General features: G+C 39.6%; 1 protein-coding gene across 1 annotated transcript; it reads left to right on the top strand.

The window, feature by feature from the left end:
* The first annotated feature begins 349 nt into the window (after positions 1-349).
* Positions 350-22674, top strand: tbc1d31 (TBC1 domain family, member 31). Its single transcript, XM_072680371.1, has 22 exons — positions 350-703; positions 1957-2103; positions 2189-2304; positions 3771-3949; positions 5142-5290; positions 6082-6241; positions 6855-7055; positions 7744-7914; positions 8205-8284; positions 8372-8518; positions 9898-10031; positions 12300-12433; positions 13001-13180; positions 14299-14531; positions 15446-15598; positions 15687-15822; positions 15917-16009; positions 17564-17704; positions 19306-19500; positions 19616-19769; positions 21245-21376; positions 21711-22674. The coding sequence occupies exons 1-22, from the start codon at positions 630-632 to the stop codon at positions 21854-21856; spliced, it is 3255 nt and encodes a 1084-aa protein (XP_072536472.1). The 5' UTR covers positions 350-629; the 3' UTR covers positions 21857-22674.
* Positions 22675-24437: the final 1763 nt, after the last annotated feature.

Raw genomic sequence — 24437 nt, 5'->3', positions numbered from 1 at the left:
TCAGGATTGTGATATTTTTTATTAATTTTTATTAATGAGTTTATTGAGCTTTAAAATACAAAATACATTTAGTTGTTAGCTAGCAGTTTGCGAACGGTTCTTTTTTTTTGCGATAATAAAAAATACTTTAATTATGTGTTATAGTCTGGGACATCACGAATAAAACTTATAATTAATGTTTAAGAAAAAACGAATTGCAAAATGTAGCTAGCTAACAACAGCGGCTGTAACTCTCCTGAGTGTAGTGCACTTGTTAGTGTGTAGTAGATAGTGTAGAAGTGCGCAAGTTGGAACAGAGCCCTGATCCGCAAAACATCCGGCGTTCATTTCCGCTGGGCATTGTTTTAAATGTAGTGATTCACCGGGCTACCAGTCCGCTTGTATTAAAGCGAATAGTTCTAAAATGACATAACACTAATTATGAGTGCACATTTTAAGCACCAGACTATGTGTACCTACTGTAAATATAACTTAAAAGTGTCTTTATTCTGCGTTTAACGAATGTAAAAACACAGTTGAGCCAGCTTAGCTACTAGCGACACGTTAGCCGCTTCAGTCTGTTGTTGGCAACAGGTGTGGTGTGTGTAGCTGGTGCTAGCTGTACTGTTCTTCCTCTCTGTGCCCCAAACATGCAAACCACGGATATTGGCAGTAAGGAAGATGGGAAAATATGGCACCGCAAGCCAGTGGTATCAAATAACGGGTAAGTTTTAACTCTTGGCTAAACCATTGCTTTTGTTTGAAGCTGTAAGGTTAAGGTAAAATTCAATATATTCAATAGTGAAATATATAAAATACACAGTCTTTTCAATTGTCTATATGTTTCCCATTCCATTAGTGTCACCAACAGTGATTTTGACCAAAATAAAAAAAAAAACTAGGTAACCTAGTTTAGTTCCTGTCTGGGGGTCTATGATCTATCTATCTGTTATCTGTTATAATATGTTATTTTTAAACCACACATTAATATTTTAAGGCCAGCATAAATGGAATTTTAGGGGTGTTATCTTGTGGCCTCAATATATTAATTGGTGTTAACTAGAAACTTAATTAGTGGCCTCAATATGACGTGCTACCACTATGGCTCAGGGATGGCGAGTTGGAATCCAGAGCTATGCTTCTTTGCCATCAGCAGCTGGAGTCTATGAGAGCACAATTGGCCGCTCTCTCTCCAGGTGGTTAGATGGCGCTCTCTCCCCTCATCACTCTTAAAGCGATGTTGGCCGGCACAGGCGTCTGTTAGCTGGTGTGGTGGAGCTGGGGACCCGGTGTCGTGACACATCCTATCCCCCGGACACATCTTATCCCCTCCGCCGTCATCTTACAGAAGAACCAATTAGGACCCGATACGATAGCCAGCCGATGTAGCTAGCATGTTACTTGTTAGCCAGCCAATGCAGCTAGTTGCCCCCCCTCTTTCACAGTGTGTTTTATCTAGTGGTAGTTTTTTTTATTTCTTTATTATTTTATTTGGATCCCATTTCTATGCTGATCTTACACAAGGTAACTCAAATTTATCTCGATACGATAAAATATCGTGATGTTGCCCACCTCTAATTGCTAGTTACAAAGGTGTGGGTTAACAGCCAGTAATAAATTTAAAGCTAATATATTAAAAAATTGACATTTGAAACATCATGTCACAGAAGGGGTTTTATACAATTTAATTGAAACATAAATTAAGCTTTGTGTCGATTGCATTTTACTGAAAAGAAAACACATTATGAATTAATACTTCCTCTGATTTCTTACATTTGTCTGTTAATTCATATTGATTTATGATATTATAATATTATATAGGGTAATGTTCTGTTTGAGAAGCCCTGGTTATGTCCAGCGCTGTTTTACGTTCACATTCTTTGTTATTATAGTTAATGTGCTTACCATTGATTGCTTACCTCTCAGTGTCCTGAGCCGTGCCTTTTTCCTCTTTCTTACTCACTCTCCATCTTTTAGTGTCTTGGTGACTGTGATTCGGAGTGCGCCCGCTTACCAAAACAAGACGGTGCGTTTCCTCCAGGTAGCATTTGACACGACTGGGGAGTCGTTTCTTGCTGCTGATCATCATGGACATATCTATATGTTTGATATCAGCAGAAACAGGTAAGTGAAACTGCCAAACCAAAAAAAAAAGCGCTATTCACTTCATTGTCAGGGCATTCGTCTCACAGTCACTTTCATTTGGCAGATTTAAGCTGCTTCAGAAAACGGGGCAGGCGAGCACTGCCTTAGCTTTCAACCTGCGCAGAACGACCGAATACCTGGTTGCCCTTCCTGATTATTCCATCAAATGCTTTGACAAAGGTACGTGCTGGACTGCGGGTTCTTCCAGTTTTGTAGAGTGAGTTGGCAGAGCTTCTTTAGTTTTGCACTACAGCAAAGAATCTAATGTAGCAAACAAATAATGTAAGTTTGGTTAAACCTTATTTTAAGGAACACAATTAAAGGTTTTGTTAATGACTTGTTTTTTGTTTAACCCTTTGGGGTCTAAGGGCATTTTTTGATGTTTGCATATCTTCTTAAATTCACCTTTAAAACACTTGCAGATAACATAACACCCACATGTTTTATATCAAACTGTTGAGAAGAGAGAACCATCTCAGTTCTCTCTGAAATGAGACTCTGTGTGACCTAGAGCTCTGTGTGAAAAGATAATCAGGCCCTTACCATGAAAGTATAATTTAAGAAATTCTTCATATTGCTTGTGAAAACATAACTTTACTCATGTGAACGAGTTGTTTTGGTGCCTGAAATGGATTTACAAGAATCTTCAGTTCACACAAGTAGAGGCACATATGAGTGAAATACTATAAAATGTAATAAATTTTATACATTGTATAAATAAAATGTAATAAATGTGTAATAAATGCCTAAAATGAAATGGACAAGTTTAACCCTGGATTCTTGTATGGAACACATTATGAGATGATATTGACTCTCTAAATGTTTATTTAGTACTTTAGTAATGTGTAGAACCTCACTCTAGAACTCTAGGGAAGTTCTAAAGTGTCCTGAATGGCCAGATTCCTGCCCAAACACACCTGTTTTAAATTACCTGTTAATTGCCAGGTTTAGAGCAGAGAAATCAGCAAACTGTGCTGGACTCCGGCCCTCAGTTCCCTGCTTTAGAATATGAAACTAATATATGGAACTCACATACGGCAATAAACCTGAAACTGTCTAGAACCTAGATAAATCAAAGTGCTACTAATTACACACTAATAACTTGTAACATTTAGGTAATGCTCAATAATTTGCAGAACATTTTTACAGTGTTTAGCATGCATTATTACAACAAGTAATCCAATTCTTAGTGATTTTTACATCCAATTCCAAATATGTTATCAAGGTCATAATGGATAGAGCTTATGTAAAGTGCTTAGTTTGAACCTTGTAGCTTATATGTACACTTGGTAAGTAATTCTGGATGTATGGACCAATAGAAAGTCTTAGAATATTCTTAAAATTGCTTAGAATAAACTCTTACTTTACATTAACGTCCATTCAAAATTAAGAACTTTCTTGCCTTCTCCTGTAGAGTCACCATTTTGGAGATACAGGTTTTTCATTAGACAGTAACAGTATACAAGACTATGCATAGATACTGCATAGTGAATAAACCCTTTAGAAATGTCTAGTTCAGGCTTTATTGAACAAAGAACAAAACCTTAATAACCCCCCTAATTAATTTTACGGAAAGCTTACACCCACAGTTGAAAACTGAAATCTCCATGTGCCTAATGAATGTGGTATTGTCCTCTGCGCCTCAGACACCAAACAGCTGGTGAGCTGGATGAGAGGCCACGAGGGTGCTGTGTCCTCCCTGTCGGTCCACAGTTCTGGACGCTACGCCATCAGCACCTCCTCTGACACGGCTCAACTGTGGGATCTGGACACCTTTCAGAGGAAGAGGAAACTGAACGTGCGCCAATCTGTGGGCATACAAAAGGTCAGAGTCTAATTTAGCACCCTCTTATCTTGTTATATACTCTACAGTTCCATAGCTTTGGGCGACAGTTTGGCCAAAAACCCAGTGCAAATCATTTCCCACTTACGCCAGTTATCAGTCAAGGCATGTGTGGTGTCCAAAGTTTTCTTGTTTAGTTTTACACTGGAGCGTCAAAGCTAACGTTGCTAACAGGTAATTGAACACTGTGTGATTCAATTGTATTCCTAAATGATCACATTCTATGTTTAAACCATGTTCTGCTGTTAAAGGAAGGGTTTTAGCAAAACATCTAATTAGTATGTTTTATTCCTGATCCCAGAAGAAGTTCATCGGCCATATCTGACCTTTGTACAGTGAGAGATGCTAGACTAATGTTGCAGTTAAACAACTAGGCATTTTGACGAGTGTCACATATTGGGCCCCATTAATGAAATCTTTGTAAAAACATGAGGAAACCTTACGTAAAGTAAAAAAAAACGTCCTTCCCAGAAAATGTCCCACCAGATTTACAAATGCTGCTTAACACCAGTTTAGAAAATTTAAAAAACCTGTACAGGCTACTAAACATTGCTCTACATTACTATATGAGTGTAATTCTGTTTTGATTTTATTTGTTTACTTTATTATGATTGAACACTTTTGAACAGTATGCACACTTTACTCGTGGTCTCAAGCATATTTTGAGACTGAACATCAACATTAATTAATCCAGGTGTTTTGTTAATGAATTAGACAACTTCTTTCCCGCTTGCAATTCATGAATTGCAATGGCCCAATGAGGTGTTTATACTTAGCCACTGAATTGAGCTGTTTGAGTGTGGTGGGATGTTTTTTAGTGCATTAATTAAGCTTAAATTTGCACTGGGAATCTTCTAATAAGCGCTCTGAATGAGCTCAAAGGAGTGGTAAAGTGAAAGCTTAGCTCCTGTAACGGTGTCAAATTGGACTGGAAATTCTGATAAAAGAAGCAGAAGTGCTGTTTAATGCAAAAAATATATACATAAAACTTATAAATATATACATAAAAATTATTTTTATTTAAAAAAAATGAATCATGCTTTGCATGCATTGTTATTTATAAAAATGCTGTATCTATAAAAATGGAGAGAAATATTAGATCCCAATGTCAAAATACCATGTAATATTACTACCACTCCTGTTGAATTTGTGCTTGATTGTTGTGCTTGTTTAGGTGTTCTTTCTCCCGCTAAGTAACACCATTCTAAGCTGCTTCACCGATGACTCCATCTTCGCTTGGGAGAGTGACTCGCTGTTTTGCAAGTATCAGCTTCCTGTCCAGGATGGACCCAGAATGCACTACAAGGCGTTTGCTGTCACACAGTAAGATACATGCAGGTTCATTTTGTGCTAACCCTATTTACCCTGGCTTTGAAAGACCTCTTATAGTTTGAATCCCTTTGTCACCCATAAAGTTGCAAAAAAAAAAAAAAAAAAGGAAGTAAACCTTTTAGAAGAACCTGAATTTCTGCATTGATAACTACTAAAATGTGGTCTGATCATTATCATTAACAGTTTACAACTATACTATACTAGACAAAGACAATCTAATAAACTAATAACACTCAAACAATTGCATTGTATTATTATATCAAACCCTTCTTTAGTTGATTTGCGTGTGTGCTTTGGGTCATTGTCTATTTGCATCACCCAACGTATCTTCAGCTTGAATACACATTAAAACAAAGGTCACTTACTTTTTTTAGTCTGCAATGTGGATGTTTACTTAATGTGCTCAATAAAAGACGTTATTAGTTTAGTTATTGTGTTTGTCTATAATTGTGACTTGGCCAATGTTCTCGGACCATACTCCTTTCGTAATCAATGCAGAAATCCAGGTCATTTCAAAGGGAATGCATACTTTCAGCTGTTGCAAAGTCCTGATTCTAAACTTTCGCTTCATACCACATTTATGTCTATAAGTGAAATAGGATGTATTTTAATTGAATTTGGTAGCTACCATCTTTTTCAGCTACAGCGTGTATAGCAAAATAACATTAATCTCATTAAATTAAATTAAATTAAATTATATTAATTAAGCTCCAGATCTCTAAAGGTCAACTAAGGTCAACTAATGGATGTCTCAATTGCACATAATGTGTCTGCCTCTGCAGAGATGGAAAGACGTTGGCTGCAGGTGGACGCTCAAACTTGCTCCACTTGTGGTGTTTGGACAGTCAGCAGCTCTTCAGAGTTATACAAATGCCACCACAAGTGCGGACTGTGAGACACATTGATTTCTTGCCAGACAGCTTTGATGGAGGATCCAGTCAGGTAAAGAGCATATGTTGGTGAATAGGTCATGACCAGGATTAACTGCACACTCATGGCAGGCAATACATAGAAAAAGCACATGTACAGTCGTCTAGGCAATGCCCCAGGCGGTACGCTGTATGTCTGAATGTTTGTGGACACCCCTTCTACTAAATACATTTAGCTACTTTAAGTTGCGCCTGTCGCTGATACAGATGTGCAAAGGCACACACAGCTTGTCTTGTCCCTGTAGAGAAGTATTGCCAATAGAATAGGACTCTTGAGCTCATAAACATGAACCTATTGGCACCATGATTAATGGCAGGCATGGGCTAGAGGAGAATAATGCCCCCAAGGATTGAACTGGGAAGCAGTGGATCTGTGTGCTCTGAAATGATGGTGTTCCATCCAGTACTTTTGGTATGGGTTGGGGATGAGGTGGGGGTGGTGATCGTCCAACATCCTGACCTCATTAACACTTCACTTGTCACTGAATGCAATCACATTCTCACAGCACTATCACCCCTTAAAAAACACACATGAACAGGTGTCCCAAGTGTATTTTGTCAGTACACTGTATTATCCACTTATACAAGACCAGTATAAATGTGCCTCATTATTTTTTTTTTTTAAGATCCTTGGTGTTTTGAGCCAGGATGGCATCATGCGTTTTATCAACATCCAATCATGCAAGCAGCTCTTTGAGATTGGTTCCCATGATGACGCCATCACCTCGGCAGCTGTTTGTCCTAAAGGTCGCCACGTTGCTGCTGTGATGGACAACGGTGCTCTAAGGATCTACAACGTCCAGTCTCTCACTCAAGAGACCAACAAGGTTATTTAAGATAAGATAAGATAAGATAATCCTTTATTAGTCACACAGTGTCAAATAGTGTCTCAGCAGAAAAGGGATAGCAAGACACTCGGATGCAAAACCTAGATAAATTACCACTATATACACAATATAAATAATAGAAGGTAAAAAAAAAAACATTGAGGGATCTCTGTTCCCTGAACATGTGTGCTGGTTGTGGACGGCAGCAGGAAGGAAGGACCTGCGATACCGCTCCTTCACACACTTGGGATGAAGCAGTCTGTCACTAAAGGAGCTGCCCAGTGCTTCCAGAGTCTCATGCATGGTGTTCTCCAGCATGAATGCCTGCACTGGGTGGTGAAAGCTCTAAAGTGACAGATCTGTACAGTTTTCACAGTACAGACAGTTCGGAACGTTTGGCAGGGAAAGGGGGCACTATGCTGCAAAAAAGTCAAAGTCATATGGCAACATAAACTGTGGGCATGCAAAACTGCATCTTGGCATTTTTCACCCCAACCAGAGTATACATGGCTTCAGTATAGATGGGAGAGAACAAATTAAAGGTCTAATTAAAATGCATTCAATTACACTAAGATTGACTTAGGGGTGTAATTACTCCTAAGTTTATACAAAAACATCAACATTCAGTGTCCTGTAGGTTATGCATATTGTCTACTGTCTTTTGAACCATGTTTGACTGTCTACCTAGCCTCCACAGCCTTTGGTGAAGATGGTGACTACAGACAAGCGAGGTGACGGTTCTTGCTTGAAGATGAAGGTGCAAACAGGAGCAGTGCCACGTCCAGCCAGAACATCTGGTCGCAGAATCCAGCCCAGACCTCTGCGATCCACAGCTGTTTCCACACTAGAGGACAAAGAGGTCATTTTCTGCTCTACCTTGTTCTCAGGTGCTAGTTCTAGGCCTCTACTGAGACTGTGAATGACTAGACAGCTATGGTCATTATTGTACAAAATGCGTGGCGGGCCAAAACTGGTTCAGTTGGTGGAATTCCCCTTTTAAACTACTGCCTGCTTTCTGCTTTAATCCATAATGCATGGGGAAGGTCAGTAGGCTGTTATGGCGGATCAGAGGAACACTAGCTCTTTGAACTGCAACTGTTGCACTGATTCTCAGACTGTAACTTTTAATATTTTACCTTTGCCATGCAGAATGGTTTGCCAGATGCCCTGAGTAAGAAGCGACTACAAACCTTACTGAAAGCATTTGGAGAATATCCAGAAAAGTACAGGTACATATAAATGGGTTTAATAAGCTTGGCTGTGTTTGTCTCCAGTTTGTTTGAGAAAGTTTATCCTATGTGTGTTTGGTTGTGTAGGATGTTCATTTGGCGCTCTCTGCTGCGGCTGCCTGAGAACCATGCTGCTTATAGTAGTCTGACCAATAAAGGAGCCCACTCGGCCTACCTCAGCCTCCAAGAGCGCTACCCCATCAAGAGTCACAGACTGCAGAGAGGACTACAGAGGTAGGATCTGCAGTACAGAGATCACTAGTGATGTAGCAACAGTTAAAGGCAATTTGTTTTATTTTTTAGGTTTACAATCAAGTTGGATTGGACAGAATTAAGCAAAAGGAACAAAAGTTACATTTTAAATGCTATCAAGAGTTAAAAATAAAAAAAAACATCTGTTCAGATTAAACAAATTCAACTTAGTTCTGTCAAACATAAGTTTATGCCTGAGAGGAATTCTACAATCAAATATCCCAGAGTGTAGTTGATTCTGTTAGACTGCCCCAGTCTCATCTCTGTAAATACATGTCAAAATCATAATTTATTTGCTTTAAAATCTGTCAAAAAGTTAAGTAAAGAAGTGTTTTTTTTTGTTGTTGTTTTTTTATAATTTAGCAAAACTGGGATAACCCTTAATTAAGAATTTGTAAAAAAAAAAAAAAAAATTAAGGCAAAACAAATATTCACTATCATCTGCATAATATTCCATTTCATTTGTACTACGTTTTCGCTTTCAAAATGTACCGCAGTGCGTTTGAATTATGCTACATATTGTGCCATGGTAAAGGTGTCCCAGTTACTCAAAATATCATATGCCCAATCATTTAGTTACAGTGGTGCTTGATAGTTTGTGAACCCTTTATAATGTCTGCATAAATTTGACCTAAAACCTCATCCGTCCTAAAAATGGACATAGAGAACCAAATCAAACAAGTGAGGCAAAATATTGGCTCATTAGAAATTGAGGGAAATGATCCAATATTACATATCTGTGAGTGGCAAAAGTATGTCATCCAATGGATAAATCAAGCAGCAGCAACCTAACAAAAGCCACAGTAGAGTGGTCTCCTCCAATTCCACTCTAATGCCTCCACTGAAACACGAATCAACAAGCTGTATGAACAAGAGCGAGAGGCTACAATTGCGGAGGAGCTAACCTTTGACTGTATATAATGATAAATATGCTCACCAGTCTGGAACATGCAGCTTCCGGGGGATAGTCATATTTAAATAGATAGATTATCAACAATTTTGATCTAGTTCTGAGTCTTTGGTTTAACCACGATATTCAGAGCGCCATCTGGTGGCCTCAAGGCATCATTAATGGAGTATTGCCCAGTATTGCCCAGTCAGTGGGGGGTCAGAGTGGATACTAATGCTCATGCTGCTAAACACACACTATACAAACCCAAATCATAGTGCATTCACCACCAGTACTCTACAGCCGTCAAAGACCTGAACTCTGTTTCTCGTGTCTTCAGACATAATGTTTTGGGAAAATTGATGTCAACAAATCAAGTAGTGTAAAAAGAGAGGTAAATTCATCTTGAATCTGTGACCAGGCAGATACCTCGGCATGTAACAAAAACCTCAATTTCCTCATTCATTCCCAGGGTTCTCTCTGCTCTTGCTCACTGGTCATCCATCTTTGGTGAGGCCGAGTACCTGCCCCTAGTGGCATTCCCATTTGTGAAGCTCTTTCAGAACAACCCACTCATCTGCTTCGAAGTAGTGGCCACAGTCATAGGTAAGTACACTGTAGGTCCACTGTATGTTTAAGGTCATCCTCTTCTAATGAATGTATAGTTACTTTAAGCTGCACCCATTGCTGACACAGATGTGCAAATGCACACAAACAGCTCGTCTAGTCCCTGTAGAGAAGTATTTCCAATAGAATAGGACACTCTGGAGCAGATAAACTTCAACCTATTGGCACCATAGCCAATATCAGCCATGGACTACAGGGGTATGCAGCCCCCCAGCATTAAGCTGTGTGAGCTGTGGTGGCTCAGCGGTTAGAGCTCCGGCCTATTGATGACCGGGTTGTGGGTTCGATACCCGGGCTCGGCAAGCTGCCACTGTTGGGCCCTTGAGTTAGTTGTGTGCGTGTGTGTGTTCACTGCCACAGATGGGTAAATGTGGAGGACAAATTTCGCTCTACATAGTACAGTGACAAATATGTGCACCTTTACCTATTTTTACTTTTTGTAGCAGTGGAAATATTGGGATGAGTCGGGGATTCCTGATCTTTTAGCAATGCTTCACAATCCAGTAGAAAGCCCTCCCAGTAGACACAGACACAGACAGTAGAGACAGATACTCCAACAAAAGCCAGATAAGCTCTTTTTAAAACCCCCCTAATTTCAGAAAAACAATGAATGAGCAATTGTTCCAGTACTTTTGTTTATGTAGTATATGTGCAGCAAAGCCTTTTGGGGGATGTGGTGGACGTTTTCATTTTTTCCTACTCACACACATAAAAAATGGCATCCTAATAACCCAGTAAGAACATATTTTGGATTGCTTTGAGCCAAATATGATATGATAATATCATGACATGATAATAATTTGTTAATTAAATGCAACTGCATGTGAAGTTGCATGCAAAGTTTGTTACACCCTTTATAGCAGCTCTCTAACATGGATATGCGAAACTCGAAACAGACGTTCAAGCAGCATTCTTTGCTATGGATGTCACCATTTGAATGCAGGCTCTTTCAGTGACGAATTTAAATTGAATATTACTGCGTGCCCAGTTGGTCAGCCTAAACCAATGATCACAGGACAGCTCACAATTGGCCCCTATGAAATGTTTTGCATTAATGTAAAGAGAGTGCTAACTGCCAGTTGGCTAGCATAGTGCTGAATTATGCAGGGAGAGAGAGAGAGAGGGCCACCCAGTTCAGTTATGTTGAATAGGTCAATTTTGTTCTCTTGGGCCTTCAACAAGAGGTGGAAAGTAACAAAGTAGAAGTACTACATTATTGTCCTTAGGTAAATTTTTGAAGCATCTGTACTTCACCTAATACTTTTTTACTGAATTTTTCACTTCAATACTTTTTTTTTTACTACATTTTACAAGATAAATCTGTACTTTTTACTCTCTACATTTTCAAAATGGTTACTTAAAAGATTTTAACTTATTTAGTTGTGCTTATTTAATCCTACTGTTAGTGAATCTAAATCTGTGAAAGCCTCCAATCAGAGAGCACATCTTTGGTTTAATTTGATGTAAATGTAAAAGATCTCCAATCTAATCTTAATGTAACAATTGAACTATTTAATGTGATGAAGCGCTCTGACAGTAAACCAACACACTTGTGCCTAGAATTCACAGTTTGGGTTCATTCAGCTTTTGGCGGTGTGTGTTTGAGTTCTGTAAGTCGAAGCCTTTCTGCTGCGTCATGATGTTTAACAAAACAGTTAAATGTGTTTTTTTTGCCCCCTTACTTTACGTAAGCCAGATTACTGTTGTTGTCTGTCATGTTTGTGACAGACGTGTGTATCAGAGGCTGCTCTGTCACATGAGGAACTGAATCTGACAGTGTTCATACAGCAGTTCTACTCAACATAAACAATTTTTATTAAATGTGACAGTGTGGTAAAACTACAGTGTTTGTAGTATTGTGGTGTTTTTCTCACTGTTGTACTATATATTTTTAAATATTTAAAGTATTTATTCAAAGTAAGCTAATAGTGTTTAATGATTAATATAATATCAGTTCAATAATGCTAATAGTTAGTTATGTGAGGAGTTTTCAGTGGTTTGAGAAGCGGTTCTTTCTCAATCATCTGAACATGATCAAGTTTTCTGGATATACTGTATTTTTGTCAGTAGTCTTTAAAACCGAGTGTGTGTATGTGTTTGTGTGTGTGTGTGTGTGTGTGTGTGTATGTATGTGTGTGTGGTATGTATGTATGTATATATATATATATATATATATATATATATATATATATATATATATAATATTATATATATATATTTTTTTTTTAATATATATACTGTTTTTAGTGAACTGGTGCCAGCATTGGTTTGAGTACTTCCCAAACCCTCCCCTCAATGTTCTAAGCATGGTGGAGAATGTATTGGCTCATCACGACAAAAAACTGCTGCAGCACTTTGTCAACTGTGGTGTCACCTCCCAGGTATGTAAGCTACCTCGAGTTTATTTACTAAGGACCGTGTGTGGGGTTGATGTAGGCCTTGACAACACCTTCATTGCTTCATTTCAGTGGCTGCTCCTGTAGGTGTTTTCGGTGGCGGACAGGGGTTAGAATGGACAGAATTGTTTAGAATTGCTCTGCAGCTACGCATCCTGTTTATGCATTCCTCCCGTAAACATAATTAAAACGGTTTGGTGACCTCTGTCAGTTTCGATCAGACGGGATAGCCTTCGATACATACTCAAACTGCTGACCAGGAGCGTAGTTTCGGTGGTGCTCTGACTCTGCCATCTAGCCATAACATTTTGACCGGTCAAATTGCATTATGTCAACTATAAGAACTGACTGTTTAATTGCTGTCTGACCTATTTTGGTAATTAAGATAAGCTGTTATTCTCTTATTTCTTATAATGTTTTGGCTCATTGGTGCTCAGTTTGAAGTAAAGTGTGCTCAGGTACTGGTCAGTGCATTTCATGCAAAGACATTAGAACAGATGAAGCGTTTGATGAGTTTGGTTGTGTTGTGTTTTGTGGTCTCCTCTCCTTCAGCTGTATGCGTGGCCCCTGCTGGAAACCCTCTTCTCTGAGGTGCTGACCAGGGAGGAGTGGTTGAAGCTGTTTGATAATGTTTTCTCCAACCACCCTTCCTTCCTCTTGATTGCTGTTGTGGCCTATGTGACCAGCTGCAGAGCGCCATTGCTCCTCTGCACTCACAGAGAGGACTTTGAGGTAGGACCTTTTCATGTTGGAGTAAGTGTTAGTTACTTATAATGCTGGAAAAGGAAAAAGAAAAACTAGATTTTGGCTTACTTCACACTAGGATTAGGTGGTATAATGATAATACTCGCAGTATATCGCAGTATTTAAAAACGTAGAAATTGTCCAGAGCGACTTACAAAAGTGCTTTGCTATTTAATAATAACTTGAATTTATTAATAATAAATGAAACATTCTAAAATGTAAATATTTAAAAGAATACAAATTGCATATTCAAATTAAATTCTGATTTAAAATCCTTAAAGCTTTTTAAACCAATGTTCTGCATCATAACTCAAAATGAAGTAGAGATTAACTTTCTTGAGAGGGATTTTACCGCACCTTTATACAGAATCTTATTCAGAATTTTGCTGCTGACGCAAAATAGAAGTCATCACTGCACAGTTTCACTATCAAGCACTGAAACCGGCCATAGATATTTCTGATTCTGGATCTCTCTTGTCTGTGGTTAGATTTCATTGTTACCTTTGAAAGTTTTTTTTACCAATCGTTATGAGCTCATTAACATGTAACATGGACTGTGCACACCATTGAGCCATTAGCACCCAGTTTTATGAATCTGGTTCAGTGTTCTCTATAAATATGGACTAAAGTATGCCAACAAAGCAACAAAATCTCCCAAAGGCAAGGTGTTTGGATTATTATTTATTTATTTTGAACTGACGTTCAGTGCTTTCCACTTAGTGTCGAATAGCCCACCACACAGTAGGTGGTACTGCATTTTTATAAATGTATTACCTACGTTACTGTTATCATGCCCTTTTGGATAGCAGTCAAATTGTGTAATTTGCTAATAAAGATCGTTTTGCACTCTGCCACAACTGACTGGTGTGCTCGCTTATTTATACGTGCAGCAAACCCTGTCACATGGAATATGTGCACTGTTTATATCACAGTGAGTGATAAAGACTAAAGAAAGGAAAGTAACCTTGATGTATGTGAGCTGTTCTCTCTACATGTGGCAGCGAGAGAGAGTGGGAGGGGAGGGGGTTGAGGGAAGTTGATACTATAAGGTGCTCAGGCACTCACTTTGTCTTCCTGTTGTCCTTCAAATATGTCCCCTTATGCAGTACTTTTTCCATCATCGCAACAACCTGGACATAAGCGCCATGCTGAAGGAGGCACATCGGCTGATGGAGACCACCCCAGCAGATCTGCACCCGAGCTCAATGCTGAGCGACTTTGAGCCGCTGACTGGTGGACAGTACCCCATCTTCAACAAGTATCCCACCTTCATAGTGGAGTATCAGAGCCAAGAACACGAGCGTATCCGGCAGCAAGAGCTGGAATATCTCCGAGAGAGGTGGGACTGATTGTTCAGCTTTCTCGATGATAGAAATTGCCATAGATAAGATAAGATGATCCTTTATTAGTCCCACAGTGGGGAAATTCTCAGTGTAGTCCGATAGTGTTTGTGTAGATTGTCTATCACACTACAAGAGTGCTCTTTCTCAAGACCAGTCCAGTCCCTTTCTTCCTCCTCTAATACACTCGAAATTCAGCTAGACTAGTTCTACTAGTTTAGGTTAGTACAGGAGTTCTACCACTAGTTTAATCCATTCCAGTTAGCTCAGTTATATGATCAAGATCAAAAGGGGTGGAGATCCGATTCCCACGGATGAAACTGTGGACTAAGGCGCTGCCACTATGATCTGAGGATTGCTGGTTCGAATGCTGGGTCATGCTGGAGTCCTTTTTCTCTCAGGGCTGGGTTGATGGCACTTCCTCCCCAGTGTGTGGGTACCAGAACTGGGTACCTGACGCGCTGGCTGTCTAGTGATGCTGCATCAGTGGCTGGCTTCACACATGTCTGAGGAGACATGCTAGTCTTCACCTTCCTGGTGTTGGGGCATTGATAGAGATTTGGGGGGGACAAAAAAAACATAGAAAGCTAAATTTAAACGTTTGGGAGTTTTGTAGTTCACGTACTAAGCTAACCTTTGCTTAGCTAGCTTGGCTATATATCCACTGAGAACCACACAGCGCAATGCAATCGCTATCATATATCTGAGAGCACAAAATTTAGTGAATGGGAACATCTAAGATAACATAACAGCCGCTAGAACGTGTTCTGGTCATCGCTAATCTAACACTGGCACAACCACTGAAGTTAGGGAGAGTATTTTTACACCAATTTTTTTTTGTGTGTGTGTGTGTGTGTGTGTGTGTGTGTGTGTGTGTGTGTGTGTGTGTGTGTGTGTGTGTGTGTGTATATAGACAGGTGCTTCAGGACCTGCGTGCTGAGACTGTAAGGCAGCAGGCTGAAGATGAGGCCTGGTACACACAACAGGATTTGCTCCAGCAGGCTGAGGAACAGCGCAGGACAATCTTGCAGCAAGAGGAGAGCAAACTCGCTCAACAAAGAGCCAGGTCTGTCTGTCTCCAGATCTTTGCGTTTTTTTATTTAGTTTTTTTAAATTACATGTGCCCCAGTCTGACTGTTTTATGCCCCATTTAGGTTGGCTGCTATGAAACGTGAGGTGAAGGTGAAGGAGCTCACGCTGCTTGATGCTGCCCGGAGACGCTTTCTCAAACACCAGCAGAACCAGCGCAAGATAGAGCTCAACCGACTAGATGATGAGATCCAGAGAAAGGTTCCCTCCTGTTTAAATATTTGTTTACATTTTTTTTTTTTTACATTTGTTTTAGATTTGTACAGTACTCTGATGCGGCCTGTGCTGTGTTCAGATGACCCTGCGAGAGCAGGAGACGGCTGCAGCTGTGCAGGATATGGAAGTGAGACAAATGGAGCTGGACGCTCAGAGAAGATTGTTTGAGCAGGTCAGTCTGATAAATTGTACTTTCTTAGGCACCGTTTACACTAGTAGTGGAGTCCACCACAGTTTGCTAATTTCCCTGATCCAACAGATCTACTAAACCTGGCAATTCAAAAGTGAGTTTAAAAAAACCTTCCAGGACTGAGTTTGCCCACACCTGGTTTACGCAAATGGTTTTTATGTCCACTTAAATTGTGCAGCATTAGTGATTTTTACACAACCATTTTCCAACTTTGCTGTATCCCTTAGAATTGAACAGACTGTTTCTGTTGGCTGTCCCTAATTGTGCCCCATTAAAAAGCAGTTAGCCGAAACACTCCCAAAAAACTGCATTATGGATGAGCAGGGCTAAACTTCGGTAGGGTAGTAGTAGTAGTAGTTCTTGACACTGCTTAATTTCCATATATGGAGTGTATGGACAGGGACGTAATAACTTTAAAAGTTGCATACTATTATTTTTTGTTTCAGTAAGGTGTTTAGTTTGTTTTTAAAAACAGGACTGGTCATCCTGCTCCCGCTGCTGAAAAACATTCCCACATCATGATGCTGCCACCGACATTCTTCACTGTAGGGATGGCATTAGTAGTGCCTGTTTTCCTCCAAATGTGACGCTCGGTATTCAGGTCAAACAGTTACATTTTGGTTTCATCAGACAAGAGAATCTTGTCTCTCTTGGTTTGAGAGTCTTCTAGGTGATTTTTGGCAAACTCAAAGTGGGCAGTCATGTGCATTTAAGTAGTTGCTTCCGTCTGCCCATAAACGCAAGATTTGTGGAGTGCTGCCTGGATGTTTGATCCTCTGAAAGGTGCTCCCATCTCCACAAGGATTCGCTGTCAGTGTGACCCTTGGGTTCCTGCTCACCTCCCTGACCAAGGCCCGCCTTCCCAATCGCTCATTTAGGCTGGGTAGCCAGGTCTAGTAAGAATTATGGTGGTTCCAAACATCTTCCATTTATGAATGATGGTGGCCACTGTGGTCTTTGGGACCTGTGAAGGTGCTGCAATTTTTCTGTACCCGTCTTGACACAATCCTGTTGCTAAGGTCTGTAGATAATTCCTTTTTTTTTTTGCTCAATCCTTAATCATTAACAATCAGTTGAATTTACCACAGGTGGACTTCAAATAAGTTGTAGAAACATCTCAAGCAGTGTCAGTGGAAACAAAATGCACCTCACTTTTGGGTCATATGGAGTGTACATATGATATTAAATTGTAAGTGTTATTACCATGGTGAGATCCAAAAGAGATCCCATTTACTTGTTAGTAACGTGTATAACGGCATATGCTGTATTCTCTCGTACCCCAAAGTAGAGGTACACTATATGGACAAAAGCATTGGTGGACTTGGTGTCAGTAGGTGCATGTTTATCTGCTGCAAAGAGTTGTATTCTATTGGCAATACTCATCTACAGGGACTAGACAAGCTGTGTGTGTATTTGCACATCAGTGTCAGTAAGTAAGTAGCTAAATTCATACATTAAAAGGGGTGTCCACAAACATTTGGACATGGTGTATTTCCTTTCTGGCATTGTGACTAAATTAATTGTGTCTCTTTCCAGCAACTGGCAAAAGAGCAGGAGCGTGTGAGCCAGGAGGTGAGGGCTGAGGTGGGCACCTGGCAGCGAAAGGCAGAGGCAGAGAGCACTGCCTTTCAAAACCTCCTTCAGACAGACAGTGACATCAGCCAGGAAACCAAAAGGGTATGTCTCAGATTTCTTTACAATGGCTGGGATAGGAACCAGGCTGTCACTACAGCACAGACATAAGCTGGGTCCAAAACTGTCTCCTATTCACTGTCCCCTACATGTGAAAATCCAGATCACTTTACAGAGCACTGTTATAGGGAACAGGTTTAGACAAGGTAAAGAATGATTTCGGAAATGCTTATAAAAAGTGTGTGCGCTCACTGCTGTGCCACAGCCATCTAAATGTCGGTCTTCCTGCGCACAAAGCTTTTTGGGTATTTAACATCTTTTTAGTGTATGGACATCATTTGTACCCTATATGTTATGGTGCATTGTGAGATTGTTAAAGTGCACTGAAAATTCAGGCACTATGTTTTCGGACACCACTATAAAATGTCTGAGCCCCAAAGTAGTGCACTATACTGTGATTAGGGCAGTTTCGGACACAGCTTTAGTGATTTTATTATATCTAAATATATCTAAAATTACCTATTTTCTGGATCTGTATACTGGATTATATATATATTATATACAATTGTAACATCATTAACATTATATATATATATATATATATATATATATATATATATATATATATATGTTAATGATGTTACAATTGTGGTAAATCTGAAAATATAAGTTTCAAAAAATAGTTTCAAAACTATTGTAAAACAATTAGGGCTACCGCGATAAGTTGCCATGGTCTGTGGCGTTAATGCTGAAAAATCCATCATCATATATTTTAAGCTAAAGCATAATTTTAACATTGTTTTATGCATTAGTGTTTATTTATTTTTCATGACATTAATTTTTCTGTGTATAAAACACAAATAACAATTAACAATAATAAAATAACAATTGCTTTCCCTCTACTACATAACTGCTTCATGAGCAGTATTCAAAGTATTCAGTTTTCAAAGACCCAAGGCATCAGATGTATGAGAAACACTTAAAATGACCACTAAATAAAAAGATGGTTTGTGCAAACGTCTGGGCAAAGTTTCGAAGGCATACCACAGCAACACTCGTGCAATGCACAAGCCCCTGAATAGAAAACAACACCGCCGCTGTTACAGACAACAGACCACCAGAAACTGTTGTCTGTTCATATTTAAGACCTCTTGTGCCACACAACTGGTGATCGCGTTTTTCTTTGACGCTAAACATGAAGCTGGAAGCTGATCTTTTTCGCACAGTACAAACGAGGAACAGAGGAAACAGACCCCACTGTATGTACAGGAATTGCGTAGATAACTGGGTGAAGGTGAAGTTACACAGAAATATAGGTATTGGCAGCCCTAAAAACAATGTCTCAGACATAAAGCATCATTTTTATAAGCATTTCATAATAATAAATAATAATAGTTTTCTGTAAAGGAGCTTTTAGAATCAAAAACATTTGCCAGATGCCAGATGTTCACCCCCACTGTGAACAGTTCTGACAGTATGTTTTAATAGGACACACTGTTTCACACCAAACCTATGCCGAATGACTTTGTTTACGTCCTTACCAATCGTGCGGCAATGTAGGAAAACAAATACTAAAATGCTAACGTCTGTTTGAGTAAACACGCTCATCCCTAGTTAGAAGACATTGTGAGCCTCTTCTACTTCAGGTGCTAGAGGAGTCTCTGGCAGAGGCCACGCAGTTGGAAGTGGATGTTGATTGGCAGGCAGAAGTGATTCGGAGGCTGGAGAAGGCGGATGAGGAGCAGGAGAGGCGGAGACAGCAGCTGGCCGAGCTCAGCAGAGAGACACTTGCCAAAGAGGAGCAGCTGGTCCAGCTGATGGTGGAAGTACAGGGCAAGCATGTAAGAGACTTCTCTTGGGCAACATTGGTCTATATAGATTAAACCCAGAAGAGTAAAACCGTTTTTTTGTACATGTATTTGGTTTTAATGCTTTGTGTAACCTGGGTGTTTTCAGTGGGACGATGTGGTGGCTAAGCGAGACCAGCTGGAGGAGGAAAAGCAGATGGCAGTTGCTGCAGAAGCCCAGCGGAGATCTCGCCACTCCCAGCATGCAGACGTCATCGCACAGCACCAGGACAAACTGAGGAGGAGCCAAGCGGAGTCAATCAGTGAGTTCAGCTTTTTATATATCATAAATGTTGTTTATTATTATTACGTTAACTGTACAGTGGCCTTCAAACGTTGATGAGTAAACAGTTAACATGAAGTGGAGGGGGAGGTGAATTTGAAAACTGAAAGACCCAGAAACCTTTCAGAGAGAACTAAGTTTGCTGGAAAGTAGGGGTCTAACGATACATGTATTTGTACTGTACCGGAATGATACCCGGACACCTTTAGCTGTTGGATTTGTATGGTACTATGGAAACTGTAGTGCTTTAGGAGTATTGCTATGGTAACTGTAGCCTTGTTTGCCCACCCTCACATTTCTCCTCCTGCTCCACTGCCTCATTTTTGCTGCCATGTGAAGTGTTACCCATACAGTTCTTTATGCTGTTTTTTCTTTACCTCTCACTGTTCTTCTTTAAAGTGAAACAACTGAAAATAAACAAAACCAACCTGTTTGTGCATACCTGGTTGAATGTGTGCTGATCTTCTGCACTATTTTACTTTGCAGCGACACCTGCACAAATATGACAGTCATCAGAAGAACACCAAAACAAAACTAAATTCAGCATCGTTTTCCAAAGAAATATCTAAAGAAGTCTGATGCAATTTGGAAACAGGTCCTGTGGACTGATTACATTAAAATAGAACTTTATTGGCTGCAAAGTGATATTTGGAGAAAAAAGGGCACAAATATTCATTAAATGAACACCTTTCCAACGGTTACATTTGGATGGATCAGTCATGCTTCTGTTGCAGCCAGTGGCACAGAGAACATTTCACTGGTAGAGGAAAGAATGGATTCAGTTACACACAAGCAAAAGCACACAAGACAAAGTCAATACAAAAGCTGGTGATGAAAAGAGGATGGCTGAACATCGGGCCTTATTTATCAAGCATATTTAGAGTAAAAGTACTGATCCAAGTACACCTCTCATTCGTTGTCTAACTGAATTCAATGAACCCTATCTGATCCCAGACCAGCACTCTTACTCTGAGAAGATAAATATGATATAATATGATAAATATGGGCCATTAAAACTAAACACACCTCAGGATCCACAATGAACTGCCTTAAGAATTACACTCTGTGTTTGTCATTGCTTTCACAATTCCACAAAAATTGCATTTTTACAGGAGAAGAATTAAAAAGGTTTTAAAAAGATTACTTTGCAGTGAAATTGTATTCATTTTGTTTTTGTTATCCACTCAATATGAGTACATTAACTGTCATTTTCATTAGGTGCAAATTTGAGGAATGGACCTGTAAGACAAGACAACCATTTTTACCATTTGTATTGGACACAGATGCAATTTGGATTCCGCCTTTAATCCAGTGAACACACATACACACACCGGTGAAACACACAGAGTAACAGTGAACACACATGCCCGGAGCGGTGGGCATTATGGCATTTGTATTTGCTGAATAATGCTCAACCTTCAGTCTGTCATGGTAACACCTCAGTGTTTTCTGTAGGTCAGCTGATGGAGAAGAAGCTCCGCTCTCCCTGCTCAACACGAGGACTTTTGCACAAGCCGAACAGTTCACAGGCTGATCCCGCCAATATCTGTCTGAACAACCAGTCTTCTTCAAATGACTCCACATGCTGTGAGTACATCTCAGATGCCTCCTGCACAAAAGTTTGACCGAAGCCTTCAGAATTGTAATTGTGACCTGGGGGATGTACCACCAGAGGCCAAAGTCACATTAGTGGCTTCTTGGGTTCTAAACAACATGCAAAATTCATAATATAATAAAATGCAGTGGTGTCTCGAGCCGATACAGAGTGTATATTATTGTAATTATTGTATTGTATTATGTAAAAATAAGGAGTGAATGATTATTGGAACATTCGGCATGATAAACAGATGTGCTTTATAGCGTCCTGATCTACTGCTCTATTAAACTGACCATGCCCTTTTGTGTTACGATTGCTGTGCAGTTTCTCTAGACCGGGGTCGAGATAGGCTGGACCGCGAGGAGAGGGACTTGCTGCAGGAAGTGAGAGAGCTCCGGCAGAAACTAGCTGCCAGAAGAAGAGCTGCAGATTGGACCTCGCAGTCAGTCAGCTCACAACACTCCCAGTAACCACTGGTGTGACCAAGGGGACCAAGCATAAGGAGAATGTAGCTAACTGAATTACATGGTGCACAGTTAGTGGTGATTATGCAGAAGTCTGAACTTTAGTCTAAGACTAAAAGACTAAGACTGTTATTTCACCCGCACTAAACTTTTATTTGGTCTGGGTATTTTATTTTATTTTGTTTTATTGTAGATTGGTCCATGTTGGACCTCATGGACTGGTTTAAAGGAGAATTCCACTATTTTTTTTTTTAACATTTTTGTTTAAATAGTTAAGCGTTAAATGAATTGATGAAAAATCAGATTACTCATTTATCACTTACTCCAGATTGCAGGACAAGTAATGCTAGGCTAACACTGGGCTTAGATGGTCACCAGTCTCGTCTCTGTGAATACACACCCAAAAAATATCCCTCAATCTGCTCATAACACATCTAGAGACTTCAGTTGTTTTATGCAGGGAAATCAATGTGGTTTAGAATATTTCTATTAAACCAGATTGCAGTTTTATTTGTTTTATCATAAAACTTGTTCTATACATTTTTGAAACATATTTTTGAGACGTGACCAAGTCCAGTGTTTGTTAGCATTGTTAGCCTACCATCTCCCATTGTAAACTAAAGGAGAACATGATCGACTGTCTAGAGTAAGTGCTAAATGATATTTATAGTTTTTTCTACAAACTATTTTTTATACAAAGTCCATTTAGAGTGGTTTAATGTGAAATGGTTTGTTGTTTCTTTACAGTGGTGGTGATTTTAAACAGATGCCTCAGTCTTTTGTTTTCCATCATGTTAGACTAAATAAAAGAAACTTTTTTTGTTTGTTTTTGACACGTAATCTTGATTACATTTTAATATGTTAACGTATTGTTGATATTAAGACTATTGTGATGTTAATAAGGTAAAGGTGCACGTATTTGTCACTGTACAGTGAAATGTGTCCTCCGCATTTAACCCATCTGGTAGTGAACACACACTCGCGCACACACACGTGTTAGGGGCAGTGAGTACACACACACACCCAGAGCGATGGGCAGCCAACTCCAGCGCCCAGGGAGCAGAGAGGGTAAAGGGCCTTGCTCAAGGGTCCAACAGTGGCAGCTTGCTGAGCCCGGGAATCAAACCCACAACCCTGTTATCGATATCTCGGCGCTCTAACCGCTGAGCCACCACTGCCCCTTAATGTTCACATAGAGGGATAGGGGGGGGGGGGGGGTCTGATCAGATTGTATGTATTGTTCAAGAGAACAGTTCAGGAATCCTTTGACATCTGCAGTGAGGAAGTCCAGTGTTCCTGAAATGCTTCTGTGTGCATTTAGGTGGCAAGGTTTGAGTCCACTTGTCCCCTTAAAGGGGTGGATTACTGCAAAGCAACACAGTTATTCTGACTGACCTTCGTTCTTTGATGAAACATTTTTATCTCCAATTCAATTAAAATGTATGAGTGTTTTACACAACAGAATATGTCACAAAGAAGAAGATGTCACTTTACAGAGATTAGTGTCTGAGTCTCTTAAGTAAGCCAAAGCCATTGAGGGGAAATCCTGCAGGGAGCACCTGGTTGTGGCCGGTTTATGAAGAAATTATGTTCTTTTCACTTCTGAATTATGGCCCAAACAGTGCTCACTGGAACCTAGAGTAGTTTAGAAATTCTTCTGTAGCCATTACCATCAGTATGTTTTGCAACAATCAGGTTGCAAAGGTCTTGAAAGAGCTCACTGGTTTTACCCATCATGAGATTTTTTGTGTGGCACCTTGGTAATTGGACACCTTTTTATAGGCCATCAGTTGAACCAGCTGCTATTAATTTGTACTAAGTAGCAGGATTGCTTTTTAATTACTGATCGATTTTTAGCTGGTGTCATGAGTTTCTGTGACTTTTTACACCTCTCTTTCTTTGTGTATTCATTAGTTTATTGACATCTATGGTTTGATAAGATAGTCCTTTATTAGTCCCGCAGTGGGGAAATTCTCAACTTGATTTATTTGTATGCGTGGATTGGATGGGTTGTTACCGTCATCTGGTGAGAATTTCATGTTAGTAGCACATTTAGAAATATATTTATTTCACATTTGTGAAAAAAATGTTTGCCCCATATAAATACCCACATTTTTGTGCACATTTGAAAAACCATTCTAATAATGCAAAAAACAAACAAACAGGGAAGTACTTTTTATGTATTATTTTTTTAAAGATAAAAACTAATCGACCAGTGTAAAAGTGATGCCATTTAAAAAAGGTGTTCAAAGGTGTTAAAAAATATTTTATAGCCACTGTCAGGTTGAGACTTCCTTGTGTGCTTAAGATCATTGTCTTGTTGCGTGCCCCAACTGTGCCTTATCTTCAGGTCATGGACAGATGACCTTACATTATCCTGACAATCTCAGACTTTGGTAACTACAGCTCGATTTGGCGTTTTCCCTTTTTTAATATTACCTGCATACCTGGATAACCACAGTTCAACTATTAAATAGGTGTTCTTAATCTGGGGAGATAATAAAGAGCACAATACTGTAAATAGTGTTAGTACCATACAATAAATCACCTTTTATACATTTAGTTTCCGGTCCAACCAGTCATGTAA

Source organism: Salminus brasiliensis, chromosome 5 (genome assembly GCF_030463535.1).
Source record: "Salminus brasiliensis chromosome 5, fSalBra1.hap2, whole genome shotgun sequence".
Lineage (NCBI taxonomy): Eukaryota > Metazoa > Chordata > Actinopteri > Characiformes > Bryconidae > Salminus > Salminus brasiliensis.
The sequence above is the reverse complement of the archived record's forward strand: the minus strand, read 5'-3'. Positions and strand labels throughout refer to the sequence as shown.

Coding starts and splice junctions, on each gene's coding strand:
- tbc1d31 (XM_072680371.1), top strand. CDS start 630: ATGCAAACCACGGATATTGGCAGTAAGGAAGATGGGAAAATATGGCAC. Junction 8,285..8,371: donor GAATATCCAGAAAAGTACAG/GTACATATAAAT, acceptor TTGGTTGTGTAG/GATGTTCATTTGGCGCTCTC. Junction 19,770..21,244: donor GAGCCAAGCGGAGTCAATCA/GTGAGTTCAGCT, acceptor TGTTTTCTGTAG/GTCAGCTGATGGAGAAGAAG.